General features: G+C 35.7%; 1 protein-coding gene and 1 long non-coding RNA gene across 2 annotated transcripts in view; both read left to right on the forward strand.

Moving 5' to 3' along the window:
- The first annotated feature begins 6839 nt into the window (after positions 1 to 6839).
- Positions 6840 to 23987, forward strand: part of LOC121426233 (rap guanine nucleotide exchange factor 4-like) — a 67869-nt gene continuing 50721 nt past the window's right edge. The window contains exons 1-2 of the mRNA XM_041622455.1: positions 6840 to 6926; positions 10217 to 10290. Of these exons, the coding sequence (XP_041478389.1) occupies positions 6851 to 6926; positions 10217 to 10290 (150 nt within the window). The 5' untranslated portion in view covers positions 6840 to 6850. The remainder of the gene's footprint in view (positions 6927 to 10216; positions 10291 to 23987) is intronic.
- LOC121426234 lies at positions 19318 to 22623 on the forward strand. The gene is made up of 3 exons (XR_005971582.1): positions 19318 to 19358; positions 21952 to 22071; positions 22609 to 22623. It is a non-coding gene; the product is annotated as an uncharacterized LOC121426234 (long non-coding RNA).

Consider the following 23987-nt stretch of genomic DNA (forward strand, 5'->3'; position numbering starts at 1 on the left):
AAAAGCCATTTTCTCTCCAATCACTCTCACCCCTGACTTAAAAAAAAAGACTGAAAAGTGATTGAGCGAAGCAACCAAGCTTGTCGCTTTTGCACTTTGTAAAGTGAATTTAAAGGATTTTGTGCATATTGGTGAATTTAGCGAACATTTTCAGATAATTTTTTTTTTTGGGGGAGGCAAATGTCCCCTGCCCCCCCCCCCTCCCCTCTGCTGCGTACAGCCATGTTCTAAACCATGGATTTTGTTTAATATATCCTGCTTGATTGAAATTTTCAGTCCGATCACTATAATGTACAGTGTCTCATTGTTTACAATGCAATATTGAAGCAATCAAATGCATATTTAAAGTGCAAGTACATAAGAGCTATAAAAAAAAGGGAAATGACTACACAGGAGAGTGCATTTGAGGAGTTTCTTTAATTGATCTGTGGATCTTTTTTTATTAGATTATTAAAAAAGGAGATCTTGTTCCATTTTAAAATTGTCAAGAAAAGATTACATCTCATGAATCTTGCATGTTATCATTTGCCTTTGCAAATTTACACAGGAAAAACACTTTGACATTTGCATACAGCGCTATTCATTATATGTACTTGACAGTGTTTAAAATCTAGTTAAGCATTAAAGTTTGTTTTTTGTATTCAATCTGTAGTAAATTATGCATGGTTGTTTAAAGAATTTAATCACTTGTTTCAAACTCTTAAACAATACCTGTAAAGAATCATAAATAATTTTACACAGTTTTTGTACTGTTTACAGTGCAGCTTTTTAATGACCTATAAATGGTTGCCCTTTCTCGAAATCTGTCTATATTTATCTCGATTCTGGAACCTGTTTGTCTGTCTTTCGATGAAATCTTGTCCCCCCCCCCATCATGAATCATTTTGTAACCGGATCTCGACAGTCTATCTTCCCAGCTCAAAATAAAAACCTCTTTAGCAATCTGACATGAAATATGTTACCATGGCAACATATAACTCCACATTAACCACGTTTATGAGAGTCGAGGGTGGGCCGGTGCATTTTCCTCTTGATTTGGATTTCCTGTCTCTTTTTTACAAGAAAGGGATCGGCATATTACTGGAAACAACATTGGGATTAGAAACTATCAAAATACGTTTTTTTTGGCGGTGAGGAACAAATGTTGTTCCTCCATGGGGAAAATATCTCTAATTAAGTGCAAATCGAAAGCTTTTATCAAAGCGGAAGAAGCAAAGCTTATACATCTTTCAAAAGATATCAAGGATTAATCAACAAGATAACATCCTATTACTGAGCATTCGATGATCTTCAATTATATGTTTTATAGAAGCATCGAGAGAAGGCTGATTACATGAAAATGGTAACTATTCTTAGAGGAAGATGAAGTCAAACTTACATCTCCCCCCAAAAGTAAAACCTATCAGACATGGAAAAATAAGTAATGTGATACAAATTGTGCTTTTTCAGCAGTGAACTGAGTTGTTCCATCATTTGATATAGGGGAAAATAACTTGCGTTTATGCCAAAATTACAACAACCAAAAAGGGCTTTGAAGACTCAATGTGTGTCTTTAAAAAGTATTAAAACAAAGTCAACCAGATTCTACAAACTAGATTCCATTTTGGGTATATGAACAAGTGTTATTATGGCAGTGACATCCTTCAGGTTTGAACTAATGTCAAGTTTTATGAAATGGAACCCCAGATCTTTTGATTCTCTTGAAGAATATGAGGCTGTTCTCACTAAGCTCCTAAAACTAGTTTACTGGAAACAAGTTTAGTGGAAACTAGTTTAACGTGTAGTGAGAATGGTCAAAGCGGTCTTGGAACCGATCTTCTAAACCAGTTTGCAAAACCACCTGGCGATGTAGTTTTCAAGATAGCTTTACCTCGTTAAAGTGGTTTTAGCTTGAGGACACATCCGTTCTTCGGGAAGCGACCTTCGCACATTTTGAGCGCGCTACTCCACACCGCAGGTGTAGAATGACTATGCTGCGGTTTTGAATTTCGCACGAAACGTGTCACCCCACTGAGAGCGTTTCCATAGCAACAAGAGCGCTTTACGTGAAGTGATTTTGAAAACCACTTTCGTGTGATCAAGCGGGAACGCTAGCAATGCGATCTTCCAAACTGGTTTCCTGAATCGGCTTCCAGTAAACTAGTTTTAGAGAGCGTAATGAGAACGGCCTCTATGGCATAAACCTGAGGGGTTGTCTTCTCATATAAGATGCAGGTTGTTGTGTGGTAGATTGATGGTCATATGATCATAGTCTGACAGCGAAGAAAAATTTACCTCATAAAAATCTCCATCTTTTAAACCCCAAGCCACAGGAAGAGCCTTTGCCCAACAGATCTTAAGATGCTGCGTTCAGATTGAAAGATAATCCTCATGATGTTTGGAAGCAAAGAAAAACAGAACGATTCAATCCAAAAGGTAGAGGAGCACATTGCCAGACTGGGAGCACATTTTAAAGATGCAACTTATTATCATTATTTTATTTCGGCATTGAAAAGTATATCAAATTTTCAGTGTAATACTTGTACACCATATAATGAACATAACAGAGTATAGATTGAGCACCCACTTGACAGCCAGGACAAGTCCACCCCAATACAAAGATGATTAAAATAAAAAAACAAAATCCAACAAACATGCAATTGAAAATTTCGTCAAAATTGGATGTAAAATAAGAAAGTTGTAACATTTTTAAGTTTCGCTTAATTTCACAAAACAGTTATATGCACATTCCGGTTGGTATGCAAATGAGGGAACTGATGACATCACTCACTATTTCTTTTGTATTTCATTGTATGAAATATGGAATATTTGAATTTTCTCCTCATTGTCCTGTGTAACAAAGCTTTATTTCTCCCTGATCTTGTGGAATTACCATTGTTTAACATTTTATGGTTCAGTGAAGTTAGTCCTAGTTGTCAAATCTGTAAAAATAGAAATATTGTATAATTCAAACAATAAAAACAAAAGAAATAGTGAGTTTATTATTTTGTGAAAATAAGCAAAACTTTGAATGTCATAACTTCATAACTTATTTTACATCCGATTTTGATGAAATTTTCAGCATTGTACTTGTCTGAGTTTTCTGTATGGATCCAAATCAACATTTTTCTGAGGTACTGTAGTCAACAAAGACCATTTGCTTACATAAAAGTGAAAGTGGGTAAAAGAGTGAGTTTGAACAAAAAACGTTTAACAACAATATATATATATATAAAAGAATAACATGCTTGATAGTACTTTCTCTTCATCTTAACTTTACTTATCTATATCAGTATTAATGAATTTACATTTTATGAATTTAAATTCCATTGGATCTTAACTCTTTTTTTGCAACACCAAGTTTAATTTGTCATTGCATTACTTCAATGGCCTAGTAGATATATGGAAAGTTAGTTGTGAATGTGAACAGGGCATAGACCAATAAATTTATATGACTGTTATGACCATGGTACTATAAAGTATAAAAGTTATATAAGGTATGAAAGAATATAGTGAATAAGATCTTTATGATGACATATGCACTCATATTATGTCACTGCTTGGACAAGAGTTTATGGTTGTTTTTATGGAAGCGGGATGATGTCCACGGGCATCTCAGATTAAAAACAAAGTTGGCAATATAAAGAAGTCCTGCTGATAGGTTTCATGATAAAGAAAAACATAAATACCTGAGAAACACTTATGCCATGTTCAGGGGCAGATCTGGGATTTTTCAAAGAGGGGGGAGGGCACTTTTTTCCAAGGAAAAATTTGACAAGCAAAAAAAAAAAGGGGGGGGGGGAACTTCAGTTTTAATGACATTTTCGCATTACACAGTTTAAATGTGCCTCTCAAGGGGGAGGGGGGCCATGGGCTGGCTTTGCTCCCCCCCCCTATATCTACCAGTTGCCCTATTTACCATCGGTCTGCAATCATCTCATGGTAATCATATCCCTCTGGCGATACAATCTTAGGGTGCTCTATGATGACCATATAATTTTCACACAGATTCATCATACGGTCTTCATTTTGTTTACGGAGGTCAGGACGTTGTACAAATTTGTCAAAAATCATGGCATTATAGCCTTTAAGCACAGCATATATACACTCTTAAGAAATAGAATATTAAATCAACATTTGAAAGGTTGGAGGCAAGGCTCCACACTAACCTTTTTGCTTGATGGCCCGAATGGTCCACCAAAATTATTGATATCATATTCTTGGTGGCCCGCAAGGCATATTTGGTGGGCCTAAAACAATAGAAACATTACAATTTATCAAAACCTTGGTAGTCAAACTGGACCACCTAAATCTGGGCATTTGCAGAATTTTGGTGGCCCTACTCTCATTTCTGGTTACCCTGGGCCATGCACTGGCCCACTGCTAATGTCAAGCCCTGTTGTCGGAGTGACAATCTTTTCCAAACTTTTATCCAATCTTGCATAAAGCTGAATCCAACATTTTCAGTGTTATACCCTTTTCATAAACCCATCCTCCAATTAGCAGCCTAAGAGTAATGCGGATAATTTGATAAAAATTGTGTTCACAAACTCCGAAAATAAGCCGCATTATTTTTTTACGAGCGCCCGTCATGAAAAAGTCGGATAATCGTCATGACAACTGGACACACCCCCTCCTATGCGGTTGTGTTGGAAAAGGGTGACCTTGTGACCGCACCATGGCAATTACCCGGATTATATGGAAATGCGTTCATAAACTCAAAATCTTGTCCCGATGCTGCTTTTATGCGGATAATAGCAGCATCAAAATAATGCGGATAACTCTGGTCCTCTTCCAATTTTACGACCAAATTATGCTGCTATTAGCCGCATAATTGGGTTTATGAAAGGGGTATAAGTTGAACCATCTTAAGTGGTAAATGTAACATTTAGAAAAGGTCATGCCTCCGACCCCTCAAATGTTGATTTAACATTTCATTTTTATAGAGTTACCCCAAATTCAAGTTAGCGCATCTCTCTAATATTCAAATTGTCATTGCATCGAGCATTTGTAAAAAGAGGGAGTATAGCTGTAGGTCCCACTTAGTTAATTTATGAATGACACATGAAAACAAAACCAAGTCAATAGCCAAATTAAAGTTCAATGTGAACGAGGATGGTATGAAGTGTGAGTGTGCATGTCATGAGAATAGTACTTGAGGAAGCAGCCTTTCGCTGATCCCACTCTGTTGATCCTAGGGTCATTTGAGATGACGAGGATTTAAGAATCAGCTGGAAAGGTTTTCACCCTGTCAGATGCAGAGAATATTTCTTGCAGACATCAGAAAACGTAATTTTGAAAAATGAAATACCAAAATCAAGATAAAATACACATTTGCACGGGCTCTTGGAACAATTTGTTACTGGGGGTGCTGACGGAAATTTGAAGAGAAAGAAAGAGAAAAAATTTGTCACTAACAAACTGAATCTGGTTGTATGAGACTTTCATTTTTATTAAAAACCACTCAAGTTAAAATGAGATTGACTGAATTCAAAGATGTTATCTGTTGAAAGCCAAATGAAAAAAAAAAAAATTAATGAATTTTGTTGACCACTTTGCTGTTTGAAAAGCCAACAAAGTAATCTTGTTTTTTTTTCATTTTCATCTTTCCTTTTTCATGCAGTACATTGTTTAAATTATAAGGCTCATTTACTAATGTCCTACTCTATTGATTACGGTATATATTAAAACATTTTTTCTTCAGTTTTCTTACTTTGGTTGTAATATTGACACAATGTTTATTATAATGCCCTGATTTTGTATAAAAATTGTATTTACTTGATTAGTGTTTTGTCAGAAAGGAATTAATCAGGATAAAATGAAATGTTTTTTTCTTTGGGATTCCAATCCCCCATACATTCTGTATATTAGAATCCCACACTAGCTTTGATTGATTGGAGATGGATGATTTTTTTTCTTCACATTTTCGCTAAGTAATCGGGTCACCTGCATTTAGCGATTTGATACTCGACTATTTCCTACAGGAAGTTTCACGAGCATTACATCTAAAATCTGGTAGATCACTCGTGAAGCCTGAGTATTCAGGTAGCAATTAGTCACTGGCAATTGGTCTTGTTTAATAGAGCAGTTTGACATGTATTCTTCATCAATTCAACAAACACCCACGCTGTATTAGCTACACTAATTGGCCGGACGGCTTCAAACTGCACGCACTAAATGCTCTAATAGAGTTGCATGCTATGTACCCGAATCGCCAGGATGTTGGAGAATAAATCTTGTATTTTTGCTTGTGTCTTGTCCTGTCTGATTGGTCTGTGTGTATGACTGTATCCTTGTCTATTTGTTTCTATCGGTCTGTCTGTCTCTCTCTCCCTGTCTGCCTTTCTCTGTCTCTCACACAGGCACTTTTAATTTTTGTGTGTATTCCAATAAATATTTATATTTCGCATCACTTTTTAAATATTTATTATTCGTCTTTTATGATTAATTGGCTCATTATGATAGGTGTTTTTTTTTTACCTGATTGCTAAGAAAGCATGAATGCTTGTAAGCAAGCAACCAGAGGACCGATGGCTTAAGGTCCTATCCGAAGGACCTGGTAATGAGGACTAATGCCTTACCAAAGGGCACTAGCTCACCAAGTGGAAATCGAACCTGGGTCACCAGAATACGAATCCCCCGCTCTACCGACTAAGCTATCGTGCCTCCTCCTTTCTATATAGTTTCTTAGATTTGCATGTATTTCATCCTGTTTATAATATTACATTTAACTCTTCACATCTTTATCAGGTAAAAATGTACCAAGATTGTATTTTGTCTCTAACGAGTATATACAAATGCGCAATCATAACATACCCACATTGATTTTCTTTTTAAAATTTTTTTTTTACTGTAGAAAAATCGAGCTGGAATGGAGCTTCTTCTGTCACATCGACCAATCACAGTGCCTCCTCCTCCTCCGACTAAAACAGCTCATTTACATCCAGGTGAGGTTTAGCTTTTAAAGGGGAAGTTCACTTTGAAGGAAAAGTTTGAGGAAAATCCATTGAAGATTTAGAAAGATATTAGAATTCAAAGTTTTGGATTTGTGATGTCATAGAGCATCTGAACCATATTTTATGTCACATAAAATGTATGAATTTCAATTTTTGTGAAATGATCAGTCTGTTGATATACTGAAGGTGCAGTAAATTCCATTTTCAATTTTCTGAGAAAATGACATTTCATTGTTTTGTTTTTTACCATACGATATGGAGGAAAGCTGCTTGCATGTGATGTCACAAATCAAATAACTGAAATTCTAATAACTTTTTTGTTCTTTTATGGATTTTTCTCAAATCTTGGGCAATATGCTTTATCATTTTTCTGCTATTTTGCAGTAAACTTTTCATCAGGGTGATTTTGCCCTTTAATAAGTATCTTTACCTTTGGTGAAGTCCCCTTGAAGTCCAATGCACTATTCCATTTCATTGAATAATATTAATGCACGTGCCTCAAAATGGGTATGGTGTGAAGGACATGAACTAAAAATATGTTTTGTTTTATATATTTACAGATTTCATGTCAAAATTTAATTCGATTGAGCTCCCTGTCAAAATAAAATATTTGCACATGTATAATTGTGTTTAAACGAAACCCCTTTTCAAGCACAGAATGGGCTGACAATTTTTGGTGTGTGTAGCTTTCAAATGTCCAATTTATACTAAATCTGTAAAGAAATGTGCTCAAAAGACTATTTTGAATAAATGTAAATTCATTTCTCAAAAAGGGCGCTAGATGCTGAATTCAAATTTAAGTATTAAGAAATGCAAAAGCTTAAGGCAAACTACCCTATCGTAATATTGTAATGTTTGTTTATACTCGTTAATTCACATTGTCTAAAGTTAAGAAGTCTAAGAAAACATTGTCTGAAGGGATTCATACAAAAAAGAACAGTTGTTGATACCTTATCTCAAATGTATTTCACTTTTATATACTTTTCTTATAGAAATCAATAATTATATCAATGCTTGTAATGATAATGAACCATTCTTTTTTAGTGTTTATCACCAAAAATTGATTTAAGTCCCTTTGCGCTCAGAGAAAAAAAGATAAAAAGGGTAAAACAGAATAATAGATAATAATGCAATGTATAAGAAAGAGGATAAAGGGAGAGCAGAGCAACTGTGCTGGAATGAACACAATGTCACACAGTGTGATCACAGTGTGATCACAGTGTGTTCACATAGTGGACTATGTGAAAATATTATCCACACTGTTGATAGGCTCATATGCAAGAGTGTGAAGATATTATCCACACTGTTGATAGGCTCATATGGAAGAGTGTGAAAAATTATCCACACTGTTGATGGGCTCATATTCAACAGTGTAAAGATATATTCACACTGTGGACACCTCGACAAGTGTGACTGTTCACAGCGTATTCACATGGTCGACTATGTGCATATGTGTTTCACACTGTTGAAACGCTCATATTACCTCCAGTGTGAAAGCAATTTAACATTGTGTTTCACAGTGTGTTCCACACCGTGTGAACACACTGTGGGATATTGTTCTTTCCAGTAAGGAAAGCAGAGAGGGTGATCGAATTTGTGTAATGAATGTGTGTGAGATATGGACCAAAGGTAGACAGCATTAGGGAAGGAAATGAGGAAATGAATGCGGGGGGGAGGGGGGGGTATTAGAAATATAGAGAGTTAGAATGAGAAAAAGAAAGACAGAGAGAGAGAAAAGGAGGCATGTTAAAGATATTTAGCTTTATCCTATTATTAAAATTGTCATCAGTCTTTGCATTCATCACAAGTTTAATCGATCCTTTCTCCCTTTCTTTGCTCGTAGTCCGGCATGTTTTAATCGAAAGAACTCATCACCAAAACAAATTTAGGAGAGATTAAGAGCAACAAACATCCTTTATTAAGAGCTTAAATGAGTCGTTAAGTGAAATGAATCCTCATCAGAAACTAATTAGAGCAATGTATTGCGTTCAATTGGAATGGAAATGGAGGGAGAATTATATCTCATTGTCCAGAAGAACATTTCATTTTGAGTGGTACCAGGAGTTATATTTTTGTTAAAGAAGATTGAAACTCTTAGAACTAGTTGAATTCATATGTGAATACAACTAAATCCATATTTTTTTTAGAAATATATGAAAAATAGTTTGGATGTATACACTCTAAATCTTGTTTTGTCATCACTCACTGGTCTGACTAGCTTCTTAAGGGGGCTGGTGCCCTTATTTGCTATCTAGAGCTCCTTTAAGTACTGAGTTATTATGTTATTAAGGAAAATCATAGAAATGGGTTAATGTGTGTTTTATAGGAAGATGGAATGAACAGTAAGAAAGTTATGAACAATTGAGGACATTAAAACCCTGACAGTTGAATTCATATACTAGAGGAAAACAGAAGAAACACATTACTAAATGATCAAGACCCTGACAGATGAATTCATGAAAAAAAGAAAAATATCAAAGAAAGAAATCAAGTAAAGTTTGAAGAAGATTTAATTGATAGCAGGAATTGTAATTACAATTAACTGGCTATTCTTGTGTAGAATTTATACAATACTTCTACAATAAATGTTATTAAATGATATATGATATTGTTTGTTACAACGTATTCATCTGCCATTCATTGGATTGCATCAATAAACACCTGGCAATCTTATTTTGCCTATACATGTATGTTCATTTAAAGATCGAGCAATTTACAGCATTTAATAAAATTTTTAAATATAGCCATCCTAAAATACATTCTTAAGTGTGATGAGATTAATGACCATGTTCGCCATTGTATTGCTGCCGAGTGAGAGCATCTTTATATTTATGCTGACTGATTTATTGATGGAAAGTGCCATTGAAATTATTGGCTGTTATGAAGAGGGGGAGGGGGCTATTTGTAGTAGACTATATTAATGCTTCTACATAATTGTTTTTAAATGTAATGAAGAACAGGATGTGTTTATAGACTAGTAATCATTAAGAATGTTCAAATGTGAAATCCTGTAATTCTGTTGCTTGCAATTCCTGACGAGTCATTTTCTACAAGCCGAGAACAAGTAAGCCAAAAATCTCCAATTATTTTCTTTGAACAATTAAAAAAAACCATAACAGACGTTTTGTTGCACTTTTATACATCACATATGATGTAATCTTTCAATTGGGTCTAATTGTTACTTCAAACTTTGAAAACCAATTCAGATTAACACAAACTTCGTTTTTATTTTTCGTATGTATATTGCATTATATTTTGTAATATTTTCTTTGTATAAACAGAAAGTAGTCCATCTACAGGAAGCCAGGGAAGGTCACGGAGGTCAAGTAGAAAATCTAGGTCACCAAGCCCACAGGTCAGTTATACTCTTGTTTATTTTTTTTATATATAAAGTTGTTAAGATTTGCTAACCAATCTTTCGGTTCTCTTCAGTACTATCTTGCTTATCTTTGCACTCAAATATTGCATTTTTATAATTGTTTAAAAATAATGCAACATTTTGAGAATCAGATTGTGTCATGGTTAGCAATGGTTAGAGCATTGGATTTGTAATCACAAGGTTCTGGGTTCACATCCCAACTCTGCCATTGTTTCAACTTTGATAAAAAGGCCCTTAGAGTGCTATCTGTCGTCTATAACCGTCAGCCACTTTGACCGATTAACCCGGACATAAAGGCCCAAATTCAAAAAGGTGGTTTTGAAAACCCTTGGTTGAGACCATGGTTTATGCAGATTTTCTGTATAAATTACGCTTAATTTAGTGCGTATCGGGCGCGTGTATGAAAAATTCCAATGCTGATGCGCAATTTTGTCACAGTGCGCCAAATTGACGCCTGTGTCCATGGTTAAATACGCTATTCTATTCATGAGTCCACTGTTTGAAGAGTGGACTCATTATTCAAAACAGCAGACTCATAAATAAAATAGCGTGAATAAACACGGCAACAGGCGTCAATTTGGTGCACTCTGACAAAAACGCGCATCTGCATTGGACATTTTTTAATATACCCGGTAAAATAAGCGTAATGTATACAGGAAATCTGCATAAACCATGGACTCAACCATGGGTTTTTAAAACCAACTTTGTGAATTTGGGCCAAAATGTTTCCTAGGTAATTGGTCATATATACCAGCTTGGTCTTTACCAGCTAAACGCTGTCCTGCCGAGTTCCTACAGGAGTAATTACCATAAACAGAAACAGACTGATTGATAGATCTGGGTTAGTTATAGGAAGAACTAGCGACGACAGCATGCAAAGGAGTTAGATGATACAATGATCATATGTCACCTTATCGGAGAATGGCTAGTTTAAAATGCAAACATGATCAGGTAATAGAGACCTTAAATGTCATCTCACTTTTCAACACTCAGTGCATGGAAAAGAAATCATATTTTTTTCCTTCCTTGGAGTGGAACGAATAATGTAAATGGCAATTTTGTAATGAAAGATGCATGGCAGGATTTTTAGATTTTAAAATATGTATTGAATTAATGTTCATCATTGTTGGTTGGTAAAGACATGAATTTCAGTTGTGAACATATACCATTAAAATATTTTTGATATATCTGGATTAGATTGAAATTCCTCTTTGTAATCAATGAATATGTCAGTTGCAATTGAAACAATAGTCATTATTGTAATTAATTGATATAGACAGATATTGCAATTGATTTAGATATCAAATTACAATGCAATTATATAGACAATGTATATGAATTAAGTTGAGATTTATTTTCACAATTAATTGATGAAGACATTAATTCAAGTCAATTTCACTTTGTTTCAATATAGAGAGCATCACATTACAATATTCTATTTAGTAGATATGAATTTGATTCAAATTCATCCTTGAAATTTGTTGATAAAGACATGAATTGCAAATTATTTTCCTTTTGTGGGAATGTTAAAATACCACATTTCAGTAGAAATTGAAGAAACCAATACACCTAGGCTAGGGCCCTTATCACAAGGCTTAGCAATTGATAAGTTGGCTGATTTCTATGATGATTGCATTGATTATTGTGTAAAATCAGTCGTTCATATCACCTCTATGATCAATCACTTTACGATCAATCGCTTAGCTTTTATGTTACAGGGCCCAGAAGCTGCTAATTGATTTAAGATAGATCACTGAGCTATTAACCAGAGAATTTATGCAAGGAAAATAAGTTGAATGAGGCAAGGGGAGAGGATAGATTGGGACATAGAGAGAGAGAGAGAGAGAGAAAGCAAGAAAGAGAACGATAGACGTAAAATATGACCTACCACCCCAAAACCATCAATAAGTTGCCATCAGATAAGGTTTTCTGTAAATAGCCAAAATAGTAATTTAGTCTTAAAAAAAAGAGCAATTCTTCTTCGTGACGTTGAATAAAAGAAAAGATACAAGAGTGTCTTGGACACTACTTTTTCGGACTGCTTGGTAGTTTCAATGAGATTACACAGTATGCACATCTCATGCTTGAGTAAACCACAAACTTCAAACCTTGTTTTCTTCTTATTTTTTAAACTCTTGCTGAATTTCCTCTTCATTCAATCATGTACTTGTAATGGTTATTATTGGTCAATTTTAGCATATCATATATCATTTTAAAGCTTAGGAAATGAATTTTCAAGCCCAATAAAGATCTTAATATTCATTTGGGTCAACTTATTGTTGGTTTTGGCGTGGCAGGTTACAAATGAAAGATGATGGGGAAAGGAAGGACAAAGGAGGGGAGAAGAGGGGAGGAAAAGGAGATAATGTAAAATTGGAATAACATTTTTATTGACAACAGTGAATTTGGTATGATAACTTGAAATACCAGTGAAAAATCTTATACAATGTTGCTTACTTGATGAACCTTACATTGCTTATTTACCATCTTAAGCAACCATGTTTAATTTATTGAGAATTAGATATTATTGAAAAATAAAGCTTGTTGTTTGAGATTTTTAACACTTGTTTAAACTGTTTAACTGTAAGGTTCATATAGTAAATAGAATTGTATAAAAGTATTAAACAGCGCTTTTGCTGTACATGATTGTGACGAACGGTGGCAGTAGTCATGACTGCCATATGAAATTGTGGATAAATCCTCACGAAAATTTGTAAAATGAAATTTACCGAAACCCCTGAGCCAAAGTATGAGGTTGATTGATGATGTATTCTTAAATTGTGGTGAATATTCATAGAATATGTTTGTACGGTGGAAAGGCAGTAATCTAGTCCGTATACCGTAAGGGATAGAGGGCATGGCTTGAATAGGGTTGAATGATGGGATGTATAGATGGGTTGCATTTACCTGTATGAAAGGCATCCCGATTAATTATCCGATACTCATATTTGATATCACTCTTCTTTACTGGTAGTGGTGTACCTAGGATTTTCCACGGGGGGGGGCAAATTCGTCCGCCCAAAATTTTGACAAGCAAAAAAAAAAAAAAGTCTTCAACCACAAATATAGGAAAAAAATGACAAGCAAAAAAAGGGATCTTCATGCTCATCGGGGGGGGGGGGGGGGCAGGGATATGTCCTTTGCATGGGTTGTGACTCGTCAGGGGGGGGGGGCAGACTGCATCCCCCCTGCCCCCCCTCGCCCCTAGGTACGCTATGTTTACCGGTAGTTTCAGAGAAGCTTGCTAGGAGAACATACTAATGTATCTGAACGATCCTTTAGGCAGTGATAATGATACTGACAGTAGTTACTTGTTCAGAAGATCATTCCAGTATGTCTGATAGAAGAAATTGATATTTCATTTGTTTCAATTTTGAATTGCATGATGATATATCGTTGGCGGTCATCCGAACCGTCGCATCGCGATACGACGGTGGGAAACCCATTTCAGAGAAAATAGACGTTTATTATAATTTGCCCTCTAAATTCTCCCACGTCGTACAAGATTCTTATTGCTAGAAAAATACATGGTAGGAAAGACCAAGACTTGGGCTTGACATTGATAATTTCATTTTTACACATAACCAAGAATAAGAGAAGATCTCACAAAAGAGCTACATGCTTGTAAATTTGGTTTGCCTGTACAAAGATGCCATAGGGAAAACAACAACCCTGCCTGACTGCGATTTCAATGCGCATGATCAAGCGTAACATTGTATCACTCTTTCACATGCAAAATCAAAGATATTGTTAAATGATATATTAGTTACCTGTATCTTGTTAATGATTATCTTTTGTTCACGGGGCCTGTATTGTTTTGGGAAGTTGAGTATATTCACATAGAAATTTATGGTTATGTTTTGAACCTATTGCAAAATACATATACATGTAGGTACCAATATTTTTTTAATGTTTTGACCCTGAACTGATTAATGCTTGGTCTCACCGCTCTTACCGATACAGAGAGGATGTTAAACAGAAAAGAATCTTGCCATCCGTTGGAAAACATTATGTATAGTTGTGTACTCTTTGCATATGTGTTTCGGACGCTCTACATCCATCGAGCATCCGTCCACTGTGATTTAATTGTTTGCCCATTTCGTCCATTGTCTGGACCGAATGAAAACGGATGGAGCCACCTTGAAATTTTGCTTGTTCGCTGTATCCATTATGAATACGTTTTGTGTCCATCAGCGAGGGGGACCAGGGGGATTTTTCATAAAGCTCTTTGTAAGTTAAGAGCAACTTTAAGAATGACTGGTGATCCTTTCTTAGGCACTAAACCATCACCAATAAATCTACCATTTACAAGACCGGATCACCAGTCACTCTTACAGTTGCTCTTAACCCGTTCGCGACGGCATAGTAGAATAGGTTCTAACACCCCAAACGAGATTAATCAGCCGGCCATGTCAAGTTCGAACAGCTCCATTGTTCCGTGCGTGCGAGCTGTATCGTTGATAACAAAAGCGTGTGTGCGATCCACGATGAGTGAATTGATCGATCGATAGTTTTCGCGCATGCGTAGTTCATTTCCTGTTTTGGCTGCACGGAGTTCAGAGCTCACCTGTCGCTCCAGTGCTATAATTATGTCCGTACAGAGTGACTTCTTTGAGAATGTATTGTTGGTGATGTGGGTTTTGAAGTTCTTCTTGGACTTCTTCTTTTTCGATATTACTATTATCATAATATTCTCATAATGTTACTATTATCATAATATTCTCCCTTCCTTTCTTCTTCCTTTTCTTCTTTTTCGATCTTCTTATTATCATCAAAATTATTATTCTCATTTCTTTTCTTCTCATATTCTTTTTTTTCGATATTCTTCTTATCTTATCATCCTCATTTCCTTTCTTCTTTTGTTCGATCTCTGTCTCATCTTTTTGTTCTTATACTTCCTATTTATAGATCCCCCCCCCCCCTTCTCCCTTGATATAGTCTTGCTTTGTTTCCTCTTGCAAATGAAATCCTCCTTGTTTTTCTTCCTTTTTTATAATGCTCCCTTTTCATTTTCTCTTCCTCCTTCTTCTTCTTCACTGATAACTGTGTAATCCTACACCTCCATCTCCTAAGTTTTCTCTTTCTTTTTCCCTTCTATTTATTCTTGTTATGAATTTGCTTGTGCTTCTTTTTTCGCCTTTTTTCTTCGTCGTCTTATTTTCTCTTTATACCTATTCTCATTCTTTTACTCCCGTCGTCCTATTTTGCTTAATTTTGTTCTCTCTGTTTTTCTCTTCATGCAAAATGAAAAAAAAATGAAGAATATGATATTTCCTTTTAAAAGTATGCCCCCCCAAAACATGAATCTTCAAAATATCGTTATATGCATACAAGTAATACTTTCTGAACAAGAAATCATAATCTTCTCGATTAAAATTTGCAAGGTGGTATACGACAATTATTATGAAGATTATTTATCATTTATCATCCAATTACTTAAGTTAGCCTACCCCATCCCCCATGATCACCATTATCTTCTCCCTTCATCTTTTTTCTGTTTCGTCTGCTTTTTTATTTTATCTTTTTCTTTGTCTTATCATTATTATATTCATAATCTTAACCATTGTTGTTATTATTATCAATATTATTATTATTTTTTTATTATCCGATTGTTATATTTTCTTTTATTATTTGTTATTATCATTGTTAGTGTTGATAGTAATGTTTATAATTGCTGATGTGGTTTACGGTACACCATGTGGAGTGTTATAGAAGCAGTGGATAGAAGAAGAGAAGGAAGTGGATAGGCGAGAAAGTGGAGATTTGAGAATAGAGTATTCTTTCTTGAGAATAGTCCTGAAAAGGACTGTAAACCAGAAGGAATGTTGAGTGAGAACAGCTTGAGTAGTAGAGCTGATGAGGAGATGCTGGCTTGCGTCGGCGCCCTTATAAAAATCGCCAATGGTATTTGAATGGTGCCGAATGGTAGTTGAATGGTAATCTGAATGGTAAATGGTACGCGAATGGTATTTAAGTGGTGTTTCAATGGTAAGTTCTTAATGGTAATTGGTAGTTTATTTAATGGTAAATGGTATACCATATACCGAATGGTGTTTCAGTGGTATGTGACTAATGATATGATTGGTATGATGAATGGTATACCATTTATCCAATGGTGTCTCAGTGGTATTCAATGGTGTCTCAGTGGTATGTGCTTGTAATGGTATGATTGGTATGATGAATAGTATACCATACATCCAATGGTGTCTCAGTGGTATAAAATGGTGTCTCAGTGGTATTCAATGGTGTCTCAGTAGTATGTGCCTGTAATGGTATGATTGGTATGATCAATGGTATACCATACACCAATGGTGTCTCAGTGGTATACAATGGTGTCTCAGTAGTATATGCCTCTAATGGTATGACTGGTATAATGGATGGTATACCATGCACCAATGGTGTCTCAGTGGTATACAATGGTGTCTCAGTGGTATTCAATGGTGTCTCAGTAGTATGTGTCTTTGATGGTATGACTGCATGGTATACCATGATATACCCAATGGTGTCTCAGTGGTATACAATGGTGTCTCAGTGGTATTCAATGGTGTCTCAGTGGTATGTGCTTGTAATGGTATGATTGGTATGATGAATAGTATACCATACGTCCAATGGTGTCTCAGTGGTATACAATGGTATCTCAGTGGTATTCAATAGTGTCTCAGTAGTATATGCCTCCAATGGTATGACCGGTATAATGAATGGTATACCATGCACCAATGGTGTCTTAGTGGTATACAATGGTGTCTCAGTGGTATTCAATGGTGTCTCAGTAGTATGTGTCTCTATAATGGTATGACTGGTATGATGAATTGTATACCATATACCCAATGGTGTCTCAGTGGTGTCAAATGGTGTCTGAGTAGTATGTGCCTCTAATGGTATGACTGCATGGTATACCATTATATACCCAATGGTGTCTCAGTGGTATACAATGGTGTCTCAGTGGTATTCAATGGTGTCTCAGTAGTATGTGCCTCTATAATGGTATGATTGGTATCAATATGGTGTCTTAGTAGTATGTGCCTAGTGGTATATAATATAATCATGTTGGATAATTGTAAAGCTATAGTGGCTTAGTGGTGTTTGCCTAATGAATGCCATTTGTGTTAATGCTGAATGATATGCCCAATTGCATTACCCATTAACATAATTCCGAAGATTTAAAGAAAATATCGTCGGCCTTATGCCAAAAGGGCCTTAACCCGATTTTAGGGGTTCTGAATATTTTATAATAAATTTAACACATTTCATGTAAAACTTAATAACTTAACACGTTTATCGAAATTGGCTTCAAAAGCAAAAAAACGACCACAAACTTTTGATTATTAGAGAGGCCAAAACCTTTAAACGCCATTATCTCGGAATGGCCAAGCAGTTAAGGCCCTTTTGGCATAAGGCCAACGATATATCAAAGATTAAAAGGTATTTAGAGTTAATTAAATATTTGACCTGTGACTTTTATGCGAGCAGCTTCCCCAAATCAAGTGTAATCGCTCATGATTGTAAACATGGTCTCTTGCATTCTTTTAAATTGTCTTTGTCCTTATTAAGTAAAAGGTCTATATGTGTTTAAATATTATTGATCCAGTGGTTATGATACAATATTATAAATTTGTTATATTTTACTATTGTACATAAATTTAAATCTGATGCAATGGGTGCATGCAAAAATAAAATCAATCGGTCAATGAAATCTTTTTTGATAAAAAGGGTTTTAATTTTTAATTAATAAGTTTTATTCTATTTTTATAATCATTTTGCTTGTTTATGGCCGCTTTTTATAAAAAGAACTATATATTTAGTGTTCCAAGAAGATATTTGCAATCAATCCCAAAATTCGATCAGATGCAAATTTACAGGTGATGATACATTAAGTTTATCTAGAACATATCAATTTGGATTTTTTTATGGATCAGTTGCAAGTTTGCAATGAAAAGTATGACTCTCATGATTTTGGAGTCTGAAATTGATTTGCGTTCGATTGCTTCGATTGCAAGTTTCTTGCAATGCCCCATATTTTGCTAAAAATGAATTCACTGTTGGTTGTCTTGGTCCCCCAACCTCTATCAAATTCCCATCCGCAAACCCTGATTTGGTCTGTCTGCAACGTCAAAAGCCCCATCTGACCCATTTGTACGCTATTATAGCTGCTTCCAATCATGAATTATTTCACCCTTTTTTTACAAATGATATTTCCAAAATTCTAATTCTATTTTAGGCTCTAAATATTCTTTCCCACTTGTGGACGGCGTTTATAAAGAGGAGAGCTATTCTATAGGCCGGCATTACTTGATTGAAATGATTTATCCACATGGTCTTGCTCCCTCACCCCTATCAAAATTCCCTGCCGCCATACAGGGTATAGTACAATGTAACAGAAAAGAAATCTACTGAATGAAATCTCAATTTCAATCATTACAAAAGCAAATTAAAAGGGAAGAGGAGTGAGTAAAAAATATATATATAAAGGGGAAAAACAAGAAAAGAAAAAAGGCAAAGAAGAAAAGAAAGATTAACAGAAAAGAAAAAAAGACAACGAAAATAAAAAAGAAAATAACATAGAGAACAGGAAAAAAAAGTGAAGGGATCGAAAACTTTTTTCATAGATTCCAAGATCCAAGGAAAACAGTGGCATGCACTCACGCCATCATGGTTTCCAACCCAGAACCAATCGAGAGGAAAAAGAAGACACCCCTGATTTGGTTTTAATTCACCCCCCCCCCCCCACCCATATCGGGATGTGTATTTATCTTGGCGAAGAAGTCCCCTCCCCCCATATTTTGTCATAATTTATCCCCCCCCCCATATGCTTTGGCGAGAGGGGCCGCTTGGCTGCTTGCCAGGTAGCTCTTTTATACGTGTTGTTCTCGCACTACGCACGCGCGAACGTCTAACCGCCAAGTGCAATATTTGAAAAAGAAAACTCGATCTACCGGTACTACCGTTTTGCTGTTGATAAGTCCGTCGATAATTCATCAAAAACTAAAGGAACACGGGTCAGATTCGGACAGCGACTTCAAAGTCATTTGTAGAAGGCTATAACAGTAAGTTCTATAACAATTTTCTTTGATTTATTTCTCAAATTGTCTCAAAATGTTAGATGTCGTTGTACTGCCACGACATGCACGACCACTGCACTGCCACCGTCACTGCCCCGTTGGCGCTGGCCGCTGCTCTACGGGCCGGGACGTGGCTTTGACGATAGGGAGTGCTTATGGTTTATGCTTTGTATTGGCAGAGTTAAGATCGGCGAGCATTGAATAGTAATTCGCTCATATTGCCTGATGTTTATTGTCAATGTTTTACAAAACCATCTCTGAATACATTGAATTCGTGAATGAATGATTTGTTAATGCTAATGTCAAGACTGTCAAAGTTTTAATTGTGAATAAATAGACCGTTACTGCACACGTTAATTTACTGAAATTGAAAACTTGCCGACAAATATTGCTTTGAAATTAGGCCTATAATTTGTTGTTGTTGTTGTTGATAGATGTTGGTAAATGAGATAAAATGGAGGTGAAACATGGTAAGGGTCCTTTAAAAAATGATAAAGGCTACGCAGGTCTATAACTTTGCTACACTGTACACACCACTCATTGCACATACTATTTCAATGGTAAAATGTGCACTTTGTGTGTGGAACTGTGACTGGACGGAGTGACAAACGATTCCTATTCAATTTTTCTACAGAGGCTGCAATAAATATGCAGAGAAAACTGGCGCTAATGCAGTTTTGCACCGGCCGATTACCAGCATACCTCATCACCAAAACTTGTTCCCAAATGTCATGACAGGTCTCTCAGTCACATTTCGATGTTAATATACCCACCGTTTTTCAAAATATTGGGAATGGCTGTATTTAGTCTTCGATCTCGACGTCGTTGATCTAATCCGTAGACATCACTTCGCGGATCTCTCGGATTCGCCGTAATATTTATATGGACTGAAGTTAGCAACCAAATCATGCTAACATGTTGCAAACAAACTGCCAGCATGCCGCATGCGAATCTTTTGATCGCATAACTTCGGTCCATATCAACATGACGGCGAATCCAAGCGATCCGCAATATTTTGAAAAGTGGTGGGCATATTGTGTATTGATCTCAAAATGTGTGTAGACAATTCTGGTGGGGAGTTTTGCTTGAAGTTGCATGCACAACGAACAATTGTCCATAGACTGTGTACAACGGATAGATCGTCTCCGCACAGCGATTCGAAGACCGCTGATTGGTCAATAGCGCAGACCACGTCATGACCACGTGGTCCCAAAAATAATTCCTTTGGACTGCGTGCGGAAGTATCGATAACGATATCCGGTCATGTTGTGTACACGGTAAATGGTCTTGGTTCGTGATCGGATCGCTCCGGTATCGATCGAAAATTATCGAAACTGCAATTTCATGCATATTCACGCGACGCTCCAAAACCCGGAAGCCAATTGACTTTATGCACGTTGCGATAGACTCTACAAATTCCAAGGAACACGATGACATATAGACGCTAATTCGTAAGATTTTGACGGAAAAGCAAGAAGTATTCAAAATTCGCTTACCTGTGCGGTATCGGTGAGAAAATAGATCCTCCGAGAATACCTTTCATAATTCATATAAAATATAGGAAAATTGAAATTCTAGGTCGATTTTGGTACGAGGTGATAGGGAATTGCACACTTGTTTTGGTGGAATTCTGTGTGGGGAAACAAAAGGCTTGCACTGCGCATGCTTACTATATTTTCATTCATAAATTGGTTCTCGGCAGTGGCTGGATGACGTCATGTAATAAGCAAAAATGTACACGACCGCTACGTTCACGCTCCGCTATCCGTTGTACACAATTGTTCACTGTGAGTTGGCTGGTGTGAAACTGCATTAGTGCCGGAGGGTATTCTTAGATCCTTTCATGGGGCTAGGCATATCAATTTTTAAAGTAAATTTTATCCTCTTTTAAAGTTAAGTTTGTCCTGTGATCACATTTTATCTGTTTTTATTTATTTACTGATCAAAACTTGCCTAAAAAACGTCTGGAGTTCATCCACTGGCATATGATTGTCCATGAACGAATCCATGATTTCTCAAAGGGGGTAGTGGGGCACATTTTCCCAAGGAAACTTTAAATATGAAGCAAACCAAAAAGGAGATCCTCTTGTATGAGACAATATTTTTGATATAAATATTTGCTGTAACTTTCGAAGGGGGGGGAACACTTGTGTAAGAAAGCCACATTTTTATCAAACACATCAACTATTGCTCTCAAGGTGGGGGCACAGGTGAAATGTGCCCACTTGGATCTGCTTCTGCGATTGTCAATACCAGAAAAATGGAATTTATGTCATCGATTACTCTCTTGAAAATTGCTGCTCTAGAAATTTGATTTCAGATGACATAGCTATTACTAGTATAAAGCATGCACAGTTATAATACAGCCTTGTCTGAACTACGCTGAAATACTATCACATTTCCTTATTTTTATCCTAAATTCTGGGCTGGTAATCAGAGGTCCATGAAAAATATCTTTAACATTAAAGTTCTAAGATCATTATTTTTCTATTACTATATTAGTATTCTATTTTTGTTTGTATCTGCACATACATGCAGATTTTACAACACTTAAATTGATTTTATTTCATTTTCAAAGTTTGGACGACGGATACACTGGATGATAAGGTAGATGATCCAGCCTTATCTTGGAATGACACGACGGGTGTTGAACACAGAAAACGTACCGTGTACAAGAAACAATTGGAGTTTATGAAAGGTAGGTGTGTAAGAATTTTCTTCAGTAGAAAAAAATGCAAAGCTTCATGAGATAAAACAGATTGTATTCCTGCAGTGGCATAGCTGAAAAAAAACCTTGTCAGGAATGGTAAAAAATCCTTAGAAAGGACAAATGTCATCCCTATTTAGAGGAGCACACGTCTTTTCTGACACCCCACCCCCAGAAAAAAAATCAGTATGTTGGCTGAGGGGGGAAGGGTGGACACTTTTTCCCCAGGTATTCATTTGTTGTGGTATTTGTCATCATTGGGGCAACCTCCCATTATATAATAGGTTATTGTCTACCCATCTATGGTTAAACATAAATTTATTTATCATATTTTACAAAATGTTTTGTTGATATTTGTTAATTGGTATCATTCAATTGAATGGTAGAGTATACTGCAAATTTCTCAATATATAAAAAAATATATGAACTTCTAAAGAAAGCTTAAACACATGACAAGCATTCATATTTTGAACCCTTAGCTAATATACTGTCCTTTGCATTGTTTTCATCCAATATTTCTTATTACAGCTTCAAGGAATTAATCCTGCCGGGTACCCATTCACTTCATCTGGGTCTAGTGATGCACAGTGTGGATGAAATTCGGGCTGAAGGAAAACACACCATGGCTAGGACTCAAATTCACGACCCTCTGTTTGAAAGGTGAGAGTCAGAACCACTAGACCAAGACGTTCCCAGCTGATGTCATATCCCCACTTGTTCTTTTGTATTTTATTACAAGAAGTCGCGCTAATTTACATTTTGTCCTCCGAGAACTATAAAAAATGGAGTGAAAATTTATTTCAAAGACATGTCCACCCTAACAAAAAAGTTGATTTGATTAAAAAGAGAAAAATCAAACATAAAAATCGGATGAAAAATAAGAAAGGTGTGACATTTTTAAGTTTCGCTCAATTTCACTTAATAGTTACATGCACATCCAGGTCGGTATGCAAATGAGGGAACTGATGACATCACTCATTCACTTTTCTTTGTTTTTTAGATATGAAATATTATAATTTTCTCCTCATTGTCCTATGAAATAAAGTTTTATTTTTATTTTTTATTGTCAAATCTGTAAAAAAATTGAAATATTGTACAATTCAAACAATGAAAACCAAAACAAAAAGTGAGGGTCTTATTTTGCATCCGATTTAGATGAAATATTTTGCATGATGCTTGCCTGATTTTCTCTGTTGATTCAAAACAATCTTTTCTGTGGTGGACTAGACCTTTAATGTGAAGATATGCATTGCTGGAAATAATGATATGATACTTGGGACATATCATACACACATGTATGAAAATATGAAATAATTATTTCATTTTATAGAATAAGCCTAACAAATATTCCTGACGATCGTGTGTACATTGGGTTAATTTTTTACCAAAATGTTGTTAAATTTCAAATTCAATAACTTTGTTATTATCAGATTTTAATGAAATTTTCAGCATGATCCTTTTCTGATTCATTCTCTCCCTACCAAAATCTCCCCTTTTCTCATGCTTTCTTTCTATGGTCCCCTTCATTCTCCTTATAACTATGTTATATGTAAAGTGTAACCGGTCGTCCAACCAATTTGATTGAAGGGCTAGAGGTACTCGAGACTGAAAGCTATGTGATATAATTCAAAGTGTACATCAGACAAACAAAAAACACTGAAAATCTCATCCAAATTTGTTTAGGATTAACAAAGTTTTTACGAATTAAAGTTGTTATTTTTTGCTAAAACTGTTCTCTGCAAGTCCTCATGAATATACAAGATCACAATTTATATATTTTTTGTATTATATGAATTTAAATTTTGTCCAAGCTCGGTTGTAAAAAATTACGATTGACTACTGATTTACTGTGTAAGACAATATAACACAACAAAAATAGACAGAAAAGAAATAAGTGGGTATCTTGT

Source organism: Lytechinus variegatus, chromosome 13 (assembly GCF_018143015.1).
Source record: "Lytechinus variegatus isolate NC3 chromosome 13, Lvar_3.0, whole genome shotgun sequence".
In the NCBI taxonomy this organism is placed as follows: domain Eukaryota; kingdom Metazoa; phylum Echinodermata; class Echinoidea; order Temnopleuroida; family Toxopneustidae; genus Lytechinus; species Lytechinus variegatus.